The sequence below is a fragment of the Cricetulus griseus genome, chromosome 2, assembly GCF_003668045.3.
Source record: "Cricetulus griseus strain 17A/GY chromosome 2, alternate assembly CriGri-PICRH-1.0, whole genome shotgun sequence".
In the NCBI taxonomy this organism is placed as follows: Eukaryota; Metazoa; Chordata; class Mammalia; order Rodentia; family Cricetidae; genus Cricetulus; species Cricetulus griseus.
In genome coordinates this window covers 172,166,275-172,183,915 of record NC_048595.1, presented here as the reverse complement: position 1 = coordinate 172,183,915, position 17,641 = coordinate 172,166,275, and the positions used below count along the sequence as shown (strand labels likewise).

Genomic DNA, 17,641 nt, shown 5'->3' with positions numbered 1-17,641 from the left:
CATATCTCAAGAAATTAGATGATTTCAGTTTGCATTTCAAAATGGAAACTATGCCCCAAGTGTGTATAACCCAGAAGTTATTTGTATAAGTTAGCACAGAAATTATATAGGAAATAGTATTCTTATGTTTCTTGTTGTCATCTGTTTTCTTTTTTAAAACGAGTTTTGAAGCATCTGATAGCAGAAACTAAAACAGGTTACCATCTGAGAATTTCAAGGTATTTTTTTTAATATGCTATCAATTCCAGGTAGTGGGAGATAGTGCCAAGAATCAGGTATGAAAACAATGGACAGTGGTTAGATACTTACCTTTTTTTTTTTTTTTTTACTTTAAATTTTACTTAAAATTATGGTCCCTGGAGAGATGACTCAGCAGATAAACTGCTTGCTTGGCAAGTGTGAGAATCTGAGTTCAGATCCCTAGCTCCCACATAAATGCCAGGTGGGTATGGCAGCTTGCCTGTCACACCCTACTCAGAAGTAGAGGACAGAGCTCCCAGATGGAGAAAGCTGGTTAGGTAGAGTTTCCATTTCAGTGAGCTCTGCACTCATCTGAGAGACCCTGCCTCAATAAATAGGCCAAGAGCCATGAAGGGAGACTCCCAGTGTCAACCTCAGATGTCTACATGCCCTTGCATACACACACACAGAGATGCCCATATGTGCAGATATGAGTACATATATATGCACACACCATACACACATATATTCATTTATATTCAAAGAATACAAAAGTATGCTTTCAAAACTTTAGAACCTTGTTTTAAATGTGGCACTGTGTTTACCTTAGATACTGCAGCTCAGCCCCTTTGAAAAGTCAAAAGTATCTGCGCATTTTGGTTGCTTTTAAATGTACAAAGATCTCAAGATGCTTCTCATTTGGTAATACAGAAAAAAATAAGAAATTTCACAGTCACATTGCTGCCTAGCTTTCCATTTCTGAATACTTCCCAGTGGAGCTGGAGAGCTGGGACACAGACACTGATACAGGAGGCAGCCCAGGTGTATCCCTCAGGGGTCTTGAGAGCTGTGGGTCTGAATGGTGCAAACACCCATGACCATGTCCCTCTCTCTACTCTCGCCCCACCCAGCAAGCACCTGTCCAGCTGATGGTGACTGATAGTAATGAGTTCTAATCCGGGTGCCACTAGGTAGATGGGCCCTACAGGGTGCCACAATGCCTCTGCACATCTCCTGGATCCAGTCCCTGTTTACAAGCTTTCCACCGTCTAGTCTCCAGGCAGTCTAATTCTGTTCCCCAGCCACATCCCAGTTAGTTCTGGGTCTGACTTGTATGGGGTCTCTTCTGTGACCAACCGCTGTGACCACCACGTCGGCTCACTACATGGGATATGAGGGGGAGGGGAGTCAGCTCTCCTGACTCTGACCTGGACTGGAGAAACCTGGGAAAACTTCCCAGAGAGAGGCAAGAGCCTACACCTGCTGGCATTTTCCTCCCAATGTGTGCTGTGCTTTCCTAACCCAAGAAACCAAATAAAGGGTCTGCTGCCCTTCACACTTACTAACTGGGTTCAGACTCATCCTGGGCACTTCTTAAACTGCCAATGGAAACTATGTGGACTTCTATAAAATGTAGTATAGTGTCAATGGTTCCTGTGTTCAAACTCAGCCCAATCTGTTTTACGCCAAGTCAATTACCTGGGGAGGAATCAAGTAACCCAGAGGGAGTGATGTGACTTTAGGGTAAGCCAAGTTCTTTCAGCACTCCCTGACGCCATAATGGGTGAGCCTGGTGACCTTATGACTCTTGGGTGAACCACAACTCACAGTTCGTAGTTAACTCATGGTTTGCTTTAAACACACAAAAAATAAAACCCTCATAGTAAACTGTCCATCACTAAACAGGCATAGTCCTGGAGGCTGAAGCTGGAGGATCATAAAGTTGAGGCCAGACTGGACTACCTGAGACCCTAGGGAACATTTTTTATGTTAATGAATCAATTTAATCTATCTACTTTGATATGTCCACTTTTTTAATTTTATGTTTTGCTTCATGTGCACCACATATGTGTCTAGTGCCCAAGGGGGCCAAAAGAGGACGTTGGATCCCCTTGGACTAGAATTGCAGATGGTTGTAAGCTACCATTTGGATGCTGAGAGTCAAACCCAGGGCCCTCTGTAAAAACAACAAATGCTCTTAACCACTGAACCATCTCTCCATCCTTCCATTCTGATCTTACCTCACATAAAAAAGTCAAAAGACAGCTGCTAAAATGGACCTTAGACTAGCCATGTCTTCCATTGCCAAGGTGGCCGCTTAACTCTCAAGAGCACTGAACGCTAAGAACCATACAATGGTTCTTGTTTTATAATTAATGACTGGTACTAGTTTTTGACTTACAGGTTTCATCCCGATGAGCTGTGTGATCAGTAGGGAGGTTCCATAGCTTGCATGAGTGGTGAGAGCATAGTTGCCTGGCTTTCATCATGCTGAACCGTCACTGCACATGACAGTACAGCAGTAAAAGAATCCCTACCCTCCTTGCAGCTTCTGTCTTGCAGTTTCTTTTCACTTTTCACTTTGTGAAATATCCTGACGTGTGTTTTCTTGTCCCTCTTCCCAACCTTAGGAGTTCTTTGATCACGTGAAGAAGCTGTGGGATGATGAGGGGGTGAAGGCCTGCTTTGAGAGATCCAACGAGTACCAGCTGATCGACTGTGCACAATAGTAAGTTGCTTCCCTGGGCAGGCCTCTGCCAAGTGCGATTGCATTCTTGACTGTGCTGCCCTCCCTGTGGCCTGGGGCTTCCTAACGCAGAGAGCAAGTGTAGCTTTTGACTCCAGAAGTTAACTTTCTGAAGGAGGTGTGTTCAGTAACAGTGTTTCACAGAAGAATCAAGATAGCTTTCACTCACTTTGTCCTGATCAATACAGTTCTCCTTCTCTATTAATTCTACATAGACATAACAGCATATTTGTGGACTATAATGTACCTAAATACTCAGTGGTATTAAATCTTAATTCTGAAACAAGCCTCCACAGGTTAATTTTTAATATCAAAATTTGTAGTACTGGAGAGATGGCTCAGTGGCTAAGAGCACTGGGGGCTCGTCCAGAAGACCTGAGCTTAGCTCCCAGCACCCAGATGGCAGCTCACAACTGCCTGTAACTCCAGCTCCAGAGGGTCTGATGCCATCTGCTGCCCTCCTCAAGCACCTGCACGTACATGTGCAGAGATACACACACACACACACACACACACACACACACACACACACACACGCACGCACACACACCTAATTTAAAAGAAAATAAAGCCTGTTTCCTGTTGGTTCCCTGGGCCTACTGCACTTTGGAATTTGGCAGAATGAAGCTAATACTGGTCTTAGGCAGGTTCTTTCTCCTCCTTTTTCTGCTGTATTGGAATGCTCTGGACTTGAACCTGCAGTGACTTCAGCATGCTCTGATTGGCTAAAAGTGGAAACGAAAATGGACTCTGATTGTGAGGCAGAAGTGAGAGTTGACCACATAACCCTTCTCACACAACTGCCCTGTAACCAGGGTACTGAGCTTCAGTAATGACTTTCTCATCCTGCTATTTCCTGTGGGATCAATAAATTTGTGTTCCAGGAAGATGATGTTTTCACATTGTCTGAGATCAAGCACAGACCAGTATTGAGTCTCACCCATAGATTCAGGGCAGTTTGCTTTGTGAAGAGGCCTAAACTATCTTCTCGGAAGCCTTTTGAAAAAAACAAGTGTGATATGCATACCTTTGGTGGTGGCTCTCAAGTAATAGGACAGCAGCCATCAGTTTCCTTGCAAAGTAAAAAAATATGAATGTATAATCCCTGAATTAAGACCCGCCCTTTGCTCTCTAAGATACCGAAGCAAGTGGCCATAGTAGCCTGGGACTCAGTTTCAACCATACTGTTTGTTCCGTCCCTTTTGTGACCAGTAATGACATCGGTTACCTGTTTAGATACCTTCTGGGATTTGGAATAGTACAGCTCTCTAGTATCACATTTAAACATGTTAATGAGTTAGTTCTAAGTGTGATTGTCTCTGGAACTTTCTCTGTGAAGGTCAAGCTCACAATAAAGCTGTTGTTGTATGAGGAAAAATAAAATAATTGTTTTCAGAAATGTGATCAAGGCCTGGCTCCTAGAGCATGTGGCCATCCTTGTGTTTATTAGAAGGTTGAGGCAGGAGGATCACGAGTTTTAGGTCTACCTGTGTAACATAACGTCTGTTAGCCCACATACTAAAGCAGAGAATGCCAGCAGCTGGGATCCCTAGCATAGCTTGTGATTGCAGTGAAACTCATGTAGGCTTGCACTAGAAGTTAGTATGAAGTATGTGTTTTGTCATCCCGTGTCAGTGTCCCTGGAGACATGGTATTGCCATTCCTTGTCACATAAGGAATTGTTTTTTCTTTTTTTCTGATTTTTAGAAACAGGGTTCCTCTGTATATCCCTGGCTATCCAGGAATTTGCTCTATATAGACCAGGCTGGCCTCAAACTCACAGAGATCCATCAGCCTCTGCCTCTCAAGTGCTAGGGAAAAAAGGTGTGTACCACTATCACCCAGGCAGAATTTAAAATAGAAATCTAACTCTTGTGTCAGTAGGGTGGAGAACTAATGATTTAGCTTCCAATAGAATGTGCAAAAATAAATCTTTTTTTTTCTAAGTGACACAAGTTTGGCAGTAGGCAGACCGGGATTCGGATGTTTGTAACAGCTCTGCCACCACCTGCTACATGAGACTTGGGGCAAATATTTCAGTGGGGGGAAAAAAACAGTGGCACCTAGTCCCATGGAGTTGTGATAGGATAAAGAATAGATACCCAAAGATCTCAGAATAGTGCCTGGCATACAGTGGGCTCCTTGATAAGTATTATTCTTGCTAGTATGTGACTGATACCCCGGAGCCCAGAGAGGTAGACTGAGGCAGCCAGAATCAGTTTCCCAATAATAAACATGATCACAGGAGGAGATTTTTTATTTCTTTCTTGACTTCTGTCCATGCAAACTACAGAAAGCCATGAATAAAAAGTGCCTTGTGAACAAGGCTTCTGGCCTCAGACTGAGTAAGACCCCTTTCAGGCTTGTTAGGAATAACAAGCTACTTTTATTAACCTCACACCTAGCCACATCACACCTGACTCTTCACAACTCCCCCCTGCATCACCATCTTCTCCATCTTAACTTGTGAGAATCACAATAGCTCAATTTAGTCTCCTAACAATGATCTTGCTTCACTTCTGTGCTCAGGTTCTGGGACTCAGGGAATAGAGAAGCAGTTCCCAACATGTGGGTAGAGACCCCTGGGAGATCTGGGAGGGAGTCAAATGACCCTCTCACAGGGGTCACCTAAGACCATCAGGAAACACAGATATTTACATTATGATTCATAACAGTAGCAAATTTACAGTTATGAAGTAGCAACAAAAACATTTTATGGTTTGCGGGGGGTGTGGGGGCATGTCACCACAGCATGAGGAACTGTATTAAAGGGTCACAGCATTAGGGAGGTTGAAAACCACTGGAATAGAGTTTTCAGAGGAAAGGTAATACTCCATAAATGTTTTTACAGCAATATATAGCTGCCAGAGTTTTTTAAATTGCTAAGTAAATGTAAGAAAAATGTAAGCTATGACCATCTCCCATCCCTGTCACTTCCTAAAAGAAAGGACACACAGGCATCACATTGGCAGAGGGATGGGACCATGATGCTGTGCTGTGCTCATGAGGCTTAGCCCTTCTCCAAGGAATGGTCCTGTTCGTATCGGTACACCTAGCTCTCCGTTGGGCATGTCCGTGGGAAGGAAGCCTCTGGCAGTGATGTTGCTGATAACATGGACATGCTCTGAGAAGTGTGTCCTTAGAGAGATTGTTTCATTTCTATACATACACCTTAGAGCATGCATGCTATGGAGACCTGGACTGCATAGCTTTTGGACACAAGGCTACTAGGTAGACTGATGGAGACACATATAAATGTTGACCAACCTACTCTTTCTAGAAATTTGATGAATAAAACAACACAAGATTGAGTCAACCACAAAAAAAAAAGAGAGAGACAAAGTAGGGACTGGAAGATGGCTCTGAGGTTAAGAGTGCTTCCTGCTATTCCAGAGAACAGGAATGCAGTTCCCAGCACCCAGGTGGCCCATACCCACCTGAAACTACAGATCCAGGGTATCTAGTGCCCTCTGATGGCCTCAGCAGACACCCACACATACATGGCATACACACAGAGTGAGAGAGAGAGAGAGAGAGAGAGAGAGAGAGAGAGAGAGAGAGAGAGAGAGAGAGGAGACTCATACATATACACACAAAAATTTTATCTTATTTTTAAAAAGAAACACCAGATGTGTAACGCAGCTGCTGTCAAAACCCAGCATACTATCTCGTGGTCCACCCTTTTTTCCATAAGTAGGAGGACCATACTCTGAAATCACAATAGGAAGTCCAGTATGAACACAGTAGATACTACACTGATAACACAGTCATTCCCTCACTATGTTGAGTATGAGGTGCTGAATGTGAGTCATGGCCGGGCTTTCATCTGACAAGCAGCTGAGTGTGTGCTACATGCCAGCATCTCTACAAGTGCTAAGAAATGCACTGGACTGCATCCCAACAGCCATAAAGATGGGAAGCAGGATTGTTCCACTCCATGTAGTCTCAGAAACCACCAAAGTCTAATTTCAGTCCTGAGAATATGGAGGTTTCACATACAACACAGGATTGTCACTGAATTAGCAAAGCAAGAACCCCACATTCCATGTGCTACTGATTGGTGATCCTGACCCTTGGCCCTTCACAAGTCCATACCACACCCTAGATTCTCACACAGCACAGCTGCTTCTTATAGATTCCCCGGGATCTTGATGTAGTTCCTTTTTACCTCATCTAGACTGCTAGGAGAAGATATGACTAATATCGGGTGACTCTGAGTCACTGTGCTACGCAGCCTGGCAGTTCTGCACTTTGAGCCCTGGTGCTCACTTAGGAGTCATCTTTCTGTGCCTAGCTCTCAGAACCATCAGGGATGAGATCCTCAGTGAAGCTGAAATTCTCTTAGGGTCTCAGGAGACTGATTTGCCCACTAATATCTAAGAAGAAACCAGTCCTCGTGGTGCCAGCTTGTAATCCCAGCTACTCAGGAGAATTACAAACATACATCCATACAAACATACAAACAAGGTTTCATAGCAACTTTATCCATAATAGCCAAAATCAGAAACAACCTAAGTGCCCATCAACATGTGATGTTCAGTGTCCTTGCCAGGGAATGTATTCAGCCACAGAAGAAAAAGGCAGCACTAATGCACAAATAGGAAACTGACAGACCTAGAAGACACATGCTAAATGATGGAAGCCAAACCCAAAGGGTCACAAATAAATGGTCTGTGCATATAAAATGCCTATGAATAGGGAAGAGATGGCTCAGAGGTTAAGAGCACTGGCTGCTCTTCCAGACGTCTTGAGTTCAATTCCCACCAACCACATAGTAGCTCAAGACCATCTATAATGAGATCTGGTGCACTCTTCTGGCATGCAAGGATATATACAGGCAGAGCACAGTATACATAATTAAGGATAGATAGATATCTAGATAGATAGATAGATAGATAGATAGATAGATAGATAGATAGATAGATAGATCTTTTTTTAAAATGCCTATGAATGACAAATCCATAGAGGCAAAGGTAGGTTAATGGCACTAGAGTAGAGAGACAGGCAATGTCCAGCCCAGTTCATCTCACATCTGCCCTCTAGCCAATTGCTGGAACCCACTCATCCCAGTCCATAGGCACTTCTGTGTCTCTGAGCAGCCAACTACACTTACAGAAACAAGACTGGCATAACGGAGTGGAGTGGGGAGTGGTGAGTTTTAAACTCCCCACTCTGGCACACATTTCTTTTTAGCACCAAGAAAACTGCAAATTACGAGAGATTATATTTTATTCCAAGTTCCCTAGTTCCTGCAATGAAAATTTAAACACAGTCTACTGAATTACTCCCCCAAATGCATTTCCTCTAAGGCCTCATAATAAGTGATTAAGTAACCATGGAAACAGCTATTTTAGGAGAGAGAAAATTGGTCCTTTAAAGAGCTCTATAAAATCAGACTTCACTTACTGTAACTTCCAACACCACCCAGCGTGGGCTCCTCCGTTCTGTCCCAACACACAAGCTCATCTAGAAGAATATCCATCTCAGTGATCGCCTTGGGATGGCTCTGAATATCAAAGAAAAAGAGGAAAAAAACGCATAGGGTGCAGAGTCAGGTACTTCTTGTCCCATAGTCCCAGGTCTGTCTTTTCTCAACAGCCAAGAGTTTTCCCAGCCTCATTCACCATCCCTAGCTCGGACTTCAACTGTATGGCTCACTGCCAAACCCTGGAAATGCTTTTAGAACTATCTAGAAATAGTTGGCACCTTTGCAATTTCAACATCAAAGCTGGCCTCTTACAGGTAATTTTAAAATAAAAGAATGTAGAATTTAGAAGATATATATTGCACTACCGCATTGAATTCATCAAAAGTATAACCATCACCAGGATGTATGAACATATTATTCTTAGCTATCCATTTCACCTTTTGGGGGAAGGGTTGAGACAGGGTTTCTCAATCTGTAGACCAGGCTGGCCTCGAACTCACAGAGATCCTCCTGCCTCTGCCCCCCCCCCGAATGCTGGGATTAAAGGTGTGTGCCACCTATGTCCAGCTCACCTTAATTTTTAGATAACTTTATTTTCAGACTTATTTTCTACATCTGAAAAACTAGAACTGTCTCTGTTTATGGACAATTGTTTTTTGTTTTGTTGGGTTTTTGTTTGTTTGTTTCTCTTTTGCTGTAGAAGACGATAGAGTGGTGGTGACAATACAAATATATAGACATCTGAGCATAAGGCTCTCAGCACCCCTTCCCCAGTCCTTCACTTCTCCCATCAATGTTTGGAAATATCTGCCTTATAGCATACAAAATAATTTTTAATTAACTGATTTTTTAGCTGTGTGTGGGTGTATGTGCAACGTGTGCAAGTGTGTTCACTTCATATATGTAAGTGTGAGCTTGCTTGTGCCATGGCACGTGTGTGGTCAGCAGACAGACTTGGGTATCAGTTCTTGCCTTCCAGCCTGTTTGTTTTCCCCATTGTGTATGCCAGGATAGCAAGCCCCAAGAGCTCCCAAGCCTTCTTCCATCTGTGTACAATCTCTAGGATTACAGACAGGTGTGCGCACACTCCGTTGCCTGGCTTTCTGTCAGTTGTGAAGACCAAAACTTGAACTTCTTGAGATGTGTTACTACACATGATTGTGTGTAGAAAGTGTTTTTAAATGTCTCGAAGTAATGACTCCCTTGCATGAAGAACTCCAGTGGGTTCTAATTTGCCAATCAATTTTATATTCACTCTTTGTATAAAAGGCAGGATGAACCGGCAGGTGGCATACACCTTTATTCCCAGCACTCAGGAGGCAGAGGCAGGCGGATCTCTGTGAGTTGGAGGCCAGCCTGGTCTACAAGTGAGCTAGTTCCAGGACAGCTATAATAAAATCCTGCCTTGAAATAAATAAATAAATAAATAAATAAATAAATAAATAAATAAATAAAGCAGGATGACAGGACAGTGTAGGCCCCTTAGTCCCGCCTCTTCCCAAGATATCACAGGTTTCTAATGCTCTCTGCATTCTTGAACTTTCATGGTGAAGGTGCTAAATAGTAAGATCTTCAAATTATATGCAGTGCAATAAAACAGTGAGTTATCTTTTCGATAGCTTGGAGTGGCATTGTTTAGTATTCATTAGAATTAAACCCTTTGTCATACAGACCCAGGTACAGAATGACAAAAAAAAAAAAATGTAACTGCTGTGATATGGCTGGTGGTGAGGACCAAGGGTCCACATTCCACCACTCCTGCACTGCCTGGTGTCCCTCTATTGGTCCAGTTTGTGATATTGGTTTTCAGGATTCATAGCAGAGAAAGAACCCGGCTGACACCAAGTGCCAAATCAAGGTGGTGACTTATTAAAACAAGTGGTCCTAAGTAATGTGGGATTTTATTACAGTTGCATTTGTTGTAGATGTTTGTATTTACAGCCTTTAATCATTACAAGTAAGCCAGTAATGGCCTCTGTGGCCATTTTTTTTTTAACAAAGTTGGAAGTTCAGTGTACTTGGTGACAGTGTGGCTCAGTGGTAAGGTACTTAGTTGACATTCGTGAAGATGGTTTAAGCTCCAAGAAAAAAATGGGAATACAAATAAAAATCAGATGTAAAGTTCACACTGAAATGAAAAGCTGCAACTATGATGATTTCTAAACAATAAAGCCGAAGTGTGTCGGTGGAAGTACATCACTGTTTTTGAGCTACATCCAGGTAAGATGGATTGGTGACTAGGCAGACAAGCAGATTCGTGGACTTTAAGTATAATAAAAACAATCCAGATGATTGGGTGTGAGTCTATAGACCCAGCAACTCAGGAGGCTGAGCAGGTGGATCTCTGTGAGTTCAAGGTTAGCCTAGTCTTCAGACCTAGTTCTGGGACAACCAGAGCTACACAAAGAAACTCTGTCTCAATAAATAAATAAAAAATATAACCAGAAGCCAGTTGGGAAAGAAATGGTTTATTTGACGTACACTTACTGTTGTGTCATCACTGAGGGAAGTCAGGACAGGAACTCAATCAGGGCAGGATCCTGGAGGCAGGAGCTGATGCAGAGACCATGGAGGGGTGCTGCTTACTGGCTTGCTGCACATGACTTGCTCAACCTGCTTTCTTATAGAACCCAGGACCACCAGCCCAGAGATGACACCACCCACAGAGGACTGGGTCCTCCCCAACCAATCACTAATTAAGAAAATGCCCTACAGGCTTGCTTACAGCCCCGTCTTGTGGAGGCATTTTCTCAAAGGAGGCTTCTTCCTCTCTGATGACAGTTCCACAGAAAATTGATCATGGTCATTATAAGACCCAGTAGGCCCATTTCTGTGTATATAACAAAGAGAACTGAAAGTGTACATCCATATGGATTTTTCCGGCGGTGATGTTCATAACAACCCAAATGCCCATTAGCTGGTGAAGGGGTAAGCAAAATGTTATACAGCCACACAATGGAAAGTTTAATAGACCTGTTTAAAAAATAAGTCTTTTGGTATACTACAACATAGATGAAGCCTGAACTCATTATGTGAAGCCAGGGAAGCCACATATAATTTCAGGTACATGAAATGAGCAGGACAGGTATATACATTAAGACAAAATCAATTTGGTGTGCACAAGGCTGGGGTGAGCTGAGAGTTAAGTAGTTTAGTAGGTATATTGTTCTTTTATGAGTGATAAGGATGCTCTGAGGGATGGTGAAGGTGGTTATGTAAGTGCTGGATGTAAGAAAAGCCACTGAGTTACGGGTTTTTAATGCACTCCAAAGTGAGACTCCAACCAGGTGAGATGGCGTGCACCTGAAGTCCCCACTCGTCAGGAGGCTGAGGCAGGAGAATCATCTTAGCTCAACAGTTGGAACCTGGGCATTTCAAGAAGACCGTGTTTCAAAAGAAAAGCAGGCAGGATGTGGTGGTACACGCCTTTATTCCCAGCAGAGGTAGGCAGATGTCTGTGAAGTCTAGACCAGCCTGCTCTACATAGAGTTCCAGTTCTCTGCATAGTGAGATCCTGTCTCCAAGCCAGAAAAGGAAAAGAAATCATCATTTCCTGTTGCACTGTCTTGTTAAGTTTGTAACTTGGAGATTACAGGCGTATGATCATTTGAGTCTGCCTGTTTAGGGGACTTTTCCATTTAATATCAGGAAAACAAGAAATCCCATTCAAAGACATTAAAGTAATTCTCACTCTCTGAACTGTTCCATCATTGTGAGACCTGTTTGCCTTGTGTTTACATTATCATTCTTTTATCCATTCATGATGTTAGCTTTTTGTCAACTTGACATGAGCTAGAATCATTTGCAAGGAAAGAACATCACTTGGAGAATTGCCTCCATCAGACTGGCCAGGCAAATCTGTGGGGCATTTTTTGAATGATGACAGATGTTCGAAGTTAGAGTTTACCGTGAATGATGTCACCTCATGCAAGCCATGAGGGACAGGCCAGTAATCTGCACCCCTCCAAGGTCTCTGTTGGAGCTCCTGCCCTTTGCTCCCCAAGTTACTCTTAGTCATGTTATTTATCACAGCAACAAAAAGTAAGTCACCATTTAACACGGAAAAAGGAAAGAAATCACCGAAAAGCAAAAATGCAGATTCAAGACATAATCTCCACAATGAAAATTTGTCTTAAGAAGCTCTAAAAGATGCTTGCAAGTACTCCTTCATAACTTCTCTAACTGGGATTTGCACCTGTTCTCCATGCGGAGCCCAGCACAACCACCTCGTGTTATCCAGAGCTGCTGTGACAAACGGATACTCCATCCCTTTTGTGTAGTGAACAGATGAATGAACGTATCTAACTAAGTTCCATAAGCTCTTATCACACAGATGGACTATCACCTAGGAATTAATTACTCACTTGGAATTTCTTGGGGAGGATGACAATATTTTTATTTATTCATTGAAAATTTTCAGACTTATTTCCAATGTATTATGGCCCTATCTATTCCCCCACTCCCCCTCAAACTCTCCCACAACACTCCTCAATGTCTTGTTCTCCATTTTATTTTTAAACCCAGACTGAGTTTATTAGCCCTGCTGTTTCGCCATGTCCTAGAACATGGCCTAGTACATCCTAGGTGGTTTCTAAATTTCAACTGAATGGCTATTTGTATCATGGTTAGGCTTCTCTGCTTTCCCCACTGCCTTAGTCTACCACATTCATGTCTACAAAAGTAATGCTTCTATAAAGCTAACCTAGTTAGAGGTCTGCTTACAGCATCAGTCATAGTCCTTCCAAAATAGAACAACCCCAGCATTCATCAACTGGTGAATGATTAAACAAAATATGATATGTCCGTAGAATGAAATATTACTCAGGCATAAAGTGGATGAGGTCATCTGAGGGGTGGCTAGCGTAGCTAAGTGGTAGGCAGTGAACTTAGCGTGGATAAGGCCAGGGTCTGATCCCTCGTACCAAAAGAAAAAAGAATGAGGTTATGCTACATGGCCTCCTTTACAATAGAAGTATTTGCTGCCTCAGGGACAATGGAAAGCTGTAATGATACCTTATGTAAGTACTTTCCCTCCTTCCAGTAATGTAATTAGAGCTTTTAGAAAGGAAGCTGGAATTTAAGGAAGTTGCTCTTTTGAGAATTTCGCATTGAAGAAAGCAGTCTGAAATAAGGGCTCCCTAGGCTGGTACATGTACCAGTTACTAGAATGAAATAACTTTATTACAGAAAATTCCATTGATCACATAATAGCTAGGGTCCCTCATCTCAGTGGTTAACATTTGAGAAATAAGTATTATTCTATTATGATAATAAAATGAGATTATGAAATCTAAACACAGCTTCTCTTTGCTTATGGACTGACTGCACTGTTCACACGAGATGCCCTTGTTTCACATTCTATGTGATATTAACAAAACTTTAGTGCTTGGCGTTATTTCTGGGAGTAATAAATGTAAGATCCCTAATTGGGCTGCCTCTCACAGGCAGTAATTGCTAAGGAAGAAACTGCTTTGCTGTAACTTTCTAGTAAGATGTGAGCAGTGACTAAATATATCTTGTAAGACAGAAAAGTCCTGGGAGATCATTTTGCCAAAAAAGGTAATTTTGTATTCTTTTCAACTGAACATATTTAATAGTGTTTCAGATTTCTTAAGAAACTAGTGTGCAGTTAACACTGACTACAAGGTCAGTTTCTCATCCTGGTTCTTTCTAAAATATGGTGCGACCTGAACAAATGAGTGTGTAGCTATCCCTTTGTGTCCTCGGGCAGCTGGTTCTGTGTCACACAGATGTCAAACTCTGGCTACTGACGTTCCCTATGTATTCATAGAATGACAGCAGTGTTTGCACATAACATGTGTACGCCTTCCCATGTACTAAGTCATCCCCAGGTGACTTGTGACGTCCATGCAGTGTAGGTGCTATGTGAGTGGATGTGGCATGAGCTAAGACAAGGGAGAAGTCGGTGCATGTTCACAACAAACTCAGTTCCTTTATTATTATTGCTAAATAAAGCAATCTGTCACTCCACAGTTGACTTTAGCACACTTGGAGAATAGAGCAGATGCCCATCTCCCTCCAGAAGTACACACTTACTTCTCAGAGTTTACAGTACTCCTGGGAAGTCTTACAGCAGATGGGAACTTTTGGGGAATGAAGCTGTAGCAGATACACAGTCCTGGGCTGCTAAAGAAAGGAACAGAACAGAATTCTTGCAAGGAGCCAGAGCCAAGAAAGCATTGTTGTCGCTGTTTCCTTATTTTGGTCCACACAAATGCATAGAAGTTTTCAAAGTTTGGGTTAGTGTAGTGGAAATTCAGTTACTTTTCAGTCCTCTTTTTACCCCCTAGTCACTTCTGCAAACCTGTTTTCTCCTGAAAATGTACTGTGACATAATGTTGCTTTCCACACTGATGTGAGCTAGAGGGGTGGGGCTTGCCTGTGCTAAGCAGCACTACACTGAGCGCCACTCCCATTCCTAGCTGGGACCTCAGCTTTATTTATTCCTTCAGAACACTTCCCTGAGTTGTTTCTGGTGGTTCCCAGAGAGAAATAGACACTCTTCTGCCTCCCTCACCAAGTTCATTGAGAAATCTTGGCCAACACCCCTGGGCCTTTGCATGAAAAGAAACTAGGGAAAATGAAATACTCTGCTTAATGAGGTATTATAAATTGCTCAGGTTTGCCAACTACCCTTGTCCCCCATACTACTAATCTAGCCTGGAGCTCAATAAATATTTGTGTAATACAGGCATGGACTAGAAGATTTCAGCACAGCCCTACCAATCCCCATAAGAAGGTACACATTTTCTTTTAAGCACCCCCTGCCCAGCTGGATATACAGAAAGAAACACATGCTGGTCTAAAACAGACCCTGAACACTGCCACCTCCAGTGGAATGTAAAGGATGGGGAATGATTCCAGATGTTGATAAGAGCATCTTCAGAGATAAGTCCTGAGGCTCTGACTCAAACATATAGGTGGACAAATGTGTATGTAAATAAGTATGAGGAGAGAGGTCAGTCTCTAAAGAGCCACCAAATGGTCTTACCTCTGTGAGAGTCTCAGGAACAGAATAAAAACTTGCTGCAGTAATGGATGCCTAGGAGGTAGGAGCTGTAGATCATGTTGGGTGTTATGGGGTAGCCATGGAAGAGAAGAAGCAGGTCGTGGGGTACTATGTTCATTACCCAGGGAGAGGAGAGCATTTGCCAGGGACAAAGTCAGCCTTCCTGTGCCAAGCTGCAGTTGATGGATATACGGCTCCTGGAGTCCACCCACATTGGAAAGTGACTGAGTACAACTCCTTTAGTGCCTGTTCCACAGCTTACATCAACCTTGCAATTGCTATCACTCCTCGGTCTTCTCAAGGGAACAACTGCTCAGACAACTTATTTTTCTACGATAAGTAGCAATCATTGGTTTTGTTACTGTTGTATTTGGGTTTTTGAGAAAGATTCTCACTGAGTAGCCTGGGCTAGCTTGGAAATTTGTGTCTTCCTTCCTCAGCCTTTCAGGTGCTGGCATTACTGGTGGACACTACCTCACCTAGTTTTGTGCCATGCTGGGGATCAAACCTAGGGCCTATTGGATGGTAGGCAAGCACTGTAACAACTGTAACATCCTCAGCCCTGAGATTTCTTCGTTCTTGTTTTCTGTATTAGATTAACTTGTTTCTGCTCCTGGGGTGTCATGGAATCTGATGTTAACTTTAACCAGAGTTGCAGTCACTGCCAAGTTACTTAGCTCCCTATTCCTAGGTTTCCTCACCTGAAAACTGGAGCTATTAATAGTGTCTACCTACTTCCATGTGACGAAACAGTGAGTTTATTTATGGAAAGTGCTGAACACTGCTTAGCAGTTAAACATTTACTAAGTAGTGGTAGTCATTAGCTCCATCCATCAGAGTTTGTCATGATTGTATTCCAAACCATCCTACCTAATTAGAATTTGTCATGAAGAAAGCTGTAAGGCTAGAATGTGGCTTCGCGTAGAGTATTTGTCTAGTATTCATGAAGCCCTAAGTTCCTTCCCCAGGTCCATGAAAAATCAAAGAGAAAGGAAGAGAGTGAAAGTGGGAGTTAGGGTTCATTGACAACAAACTTGTTTGTAAACTACAAGAAAGTCCAGGGATCTACAGGGGAGGTGAGTAGGCTGAAGGTGAGCAGAGAGGCTCAAAACACTCTGTCTTCTCACTCTCGGTACATCTATAGATGACATTTCTAGAAAAGCTTCCTTGGAGGAAGAGCTTTGCTCGGGATGGGAGGTGGTGAGTGCTAAGCTTACCGATTAGGATAATGTCCCAGCCCCTCAGCCACATTCCCAGTCAATAAAGCTTTCTCAGACACGCTGACTGGACCCACTGCACAGTGGGACAGCCAAATAGTGTTCTCTGCTTTTGGGTAGCTAATGTCATAACAGATGTGGACCAGGCATATGTCCTATGCTATGGCAACCTTACAGAATTCAGCTACACCACAGTAGGGGTCCTGGGAGGACTGGATGGGGAAGGGGACCTCAGTAGATGCAGGCATGAGGAGGCACTTCTCTTCCATCTCTGGTGGGTGACACAAATCTTGAGACGTTTCCATTCTTCAGTCTGGTTTAACTGTCAGAGGAACAAAACCTTTTCTATAGAGGAGGGTATAGTAAGCCAATTTCGAGGTGAGGAGGGTTCTGTCCAGTCTGTGCTTGGAAGGAGGAGTGTGGATTGAAGAAAGGAATTAGACAAAAGACAAGAGAGAGTCAGGAGGTCATCCAGTGAATACTGAACCACCCATGTTTATTTTTCAAAGTCTTTTTATACCCCCATCAAAAGAGGGAGAGAAGGCAAAAGACTTCCTTACCAAGAAACAAAGAGCAAACAAGCATAATTACCTTCTCAATACCCAAAATACCAAGTAACTATATCCTGATTTAAGTATTGTTTTCAGGCAGGACATGTAGCAACCACACCTTAGGCCAGGTATCCTGTTGCATTTATTTGCCAGACATCCTTGCAAGAGCAAGGACAAGCAAAACTTCTCTGACCTTAAATCAAAATGAAATGGAGTCGATTCCATGGGTTCCCAGAGGGTACTCTATGTGTCCTGTCACAAAGAACAATGATGTAAGTAAGAGCTGTGTTCTGGATAAGCAGTGGTGGCACATGCCTTTAATCCGAGCACTCCGGAGGCAGAGACGGGCAGATCTCTGAGTTTGAGGCCAGCCTGGAACTACAGAGGGAGTTCTAGGATAGGCTCCAAAGCTACACAGAGAAACCCTGTCTGGAAATTCCCCTACCCCGAAAAAAAGAGCTGTGTTCTGGGGAAATGCCCTTGGCACAGGCACACTTTAACTAATTGACAAGCTATTACCTAAGTGATGTAGGACTCTGGATTAAAATAATCTCTAAACAGAATTTGTTCACATTATCAGTGTCTTCTGCTAGCTCATTAGGGCAGTGGGCCTTCTGCCATCTTGTTATTGCTGCGTGGGAGGAATGTTTGTAAAGGAAAGTTACAGCACACGTTGCTGCCATGGAAAGCCTACATTTATTTTTAAAG

General features: G+C 42.9%; 1 protein-coding gene across 2 annotated transcripts in view; it reads left to right on the top strand.

The window, feature by feature from the left end:
* The window catches only part of Gnal (G protein subunit alpha L), a 118,208-nt gene that overhangs the window by 78,199 nt on the left and 22,368 nt on the right, over positions 1 to 17,641 (top strand). For both annotated transcript variants that reach the window (XM_027402707.2, XM_027402708.2), the window contains exon 5: positions 2,592 to 2,689. In XM_027402707.2, coding sequence (XP_027258508.1) covers positions 2,592 to 2,689 — 98 coding nt within the window. The remainder of the gene's footprint in view (positions 1 to 2,591; positions 2,690 to 17,641) is intronic.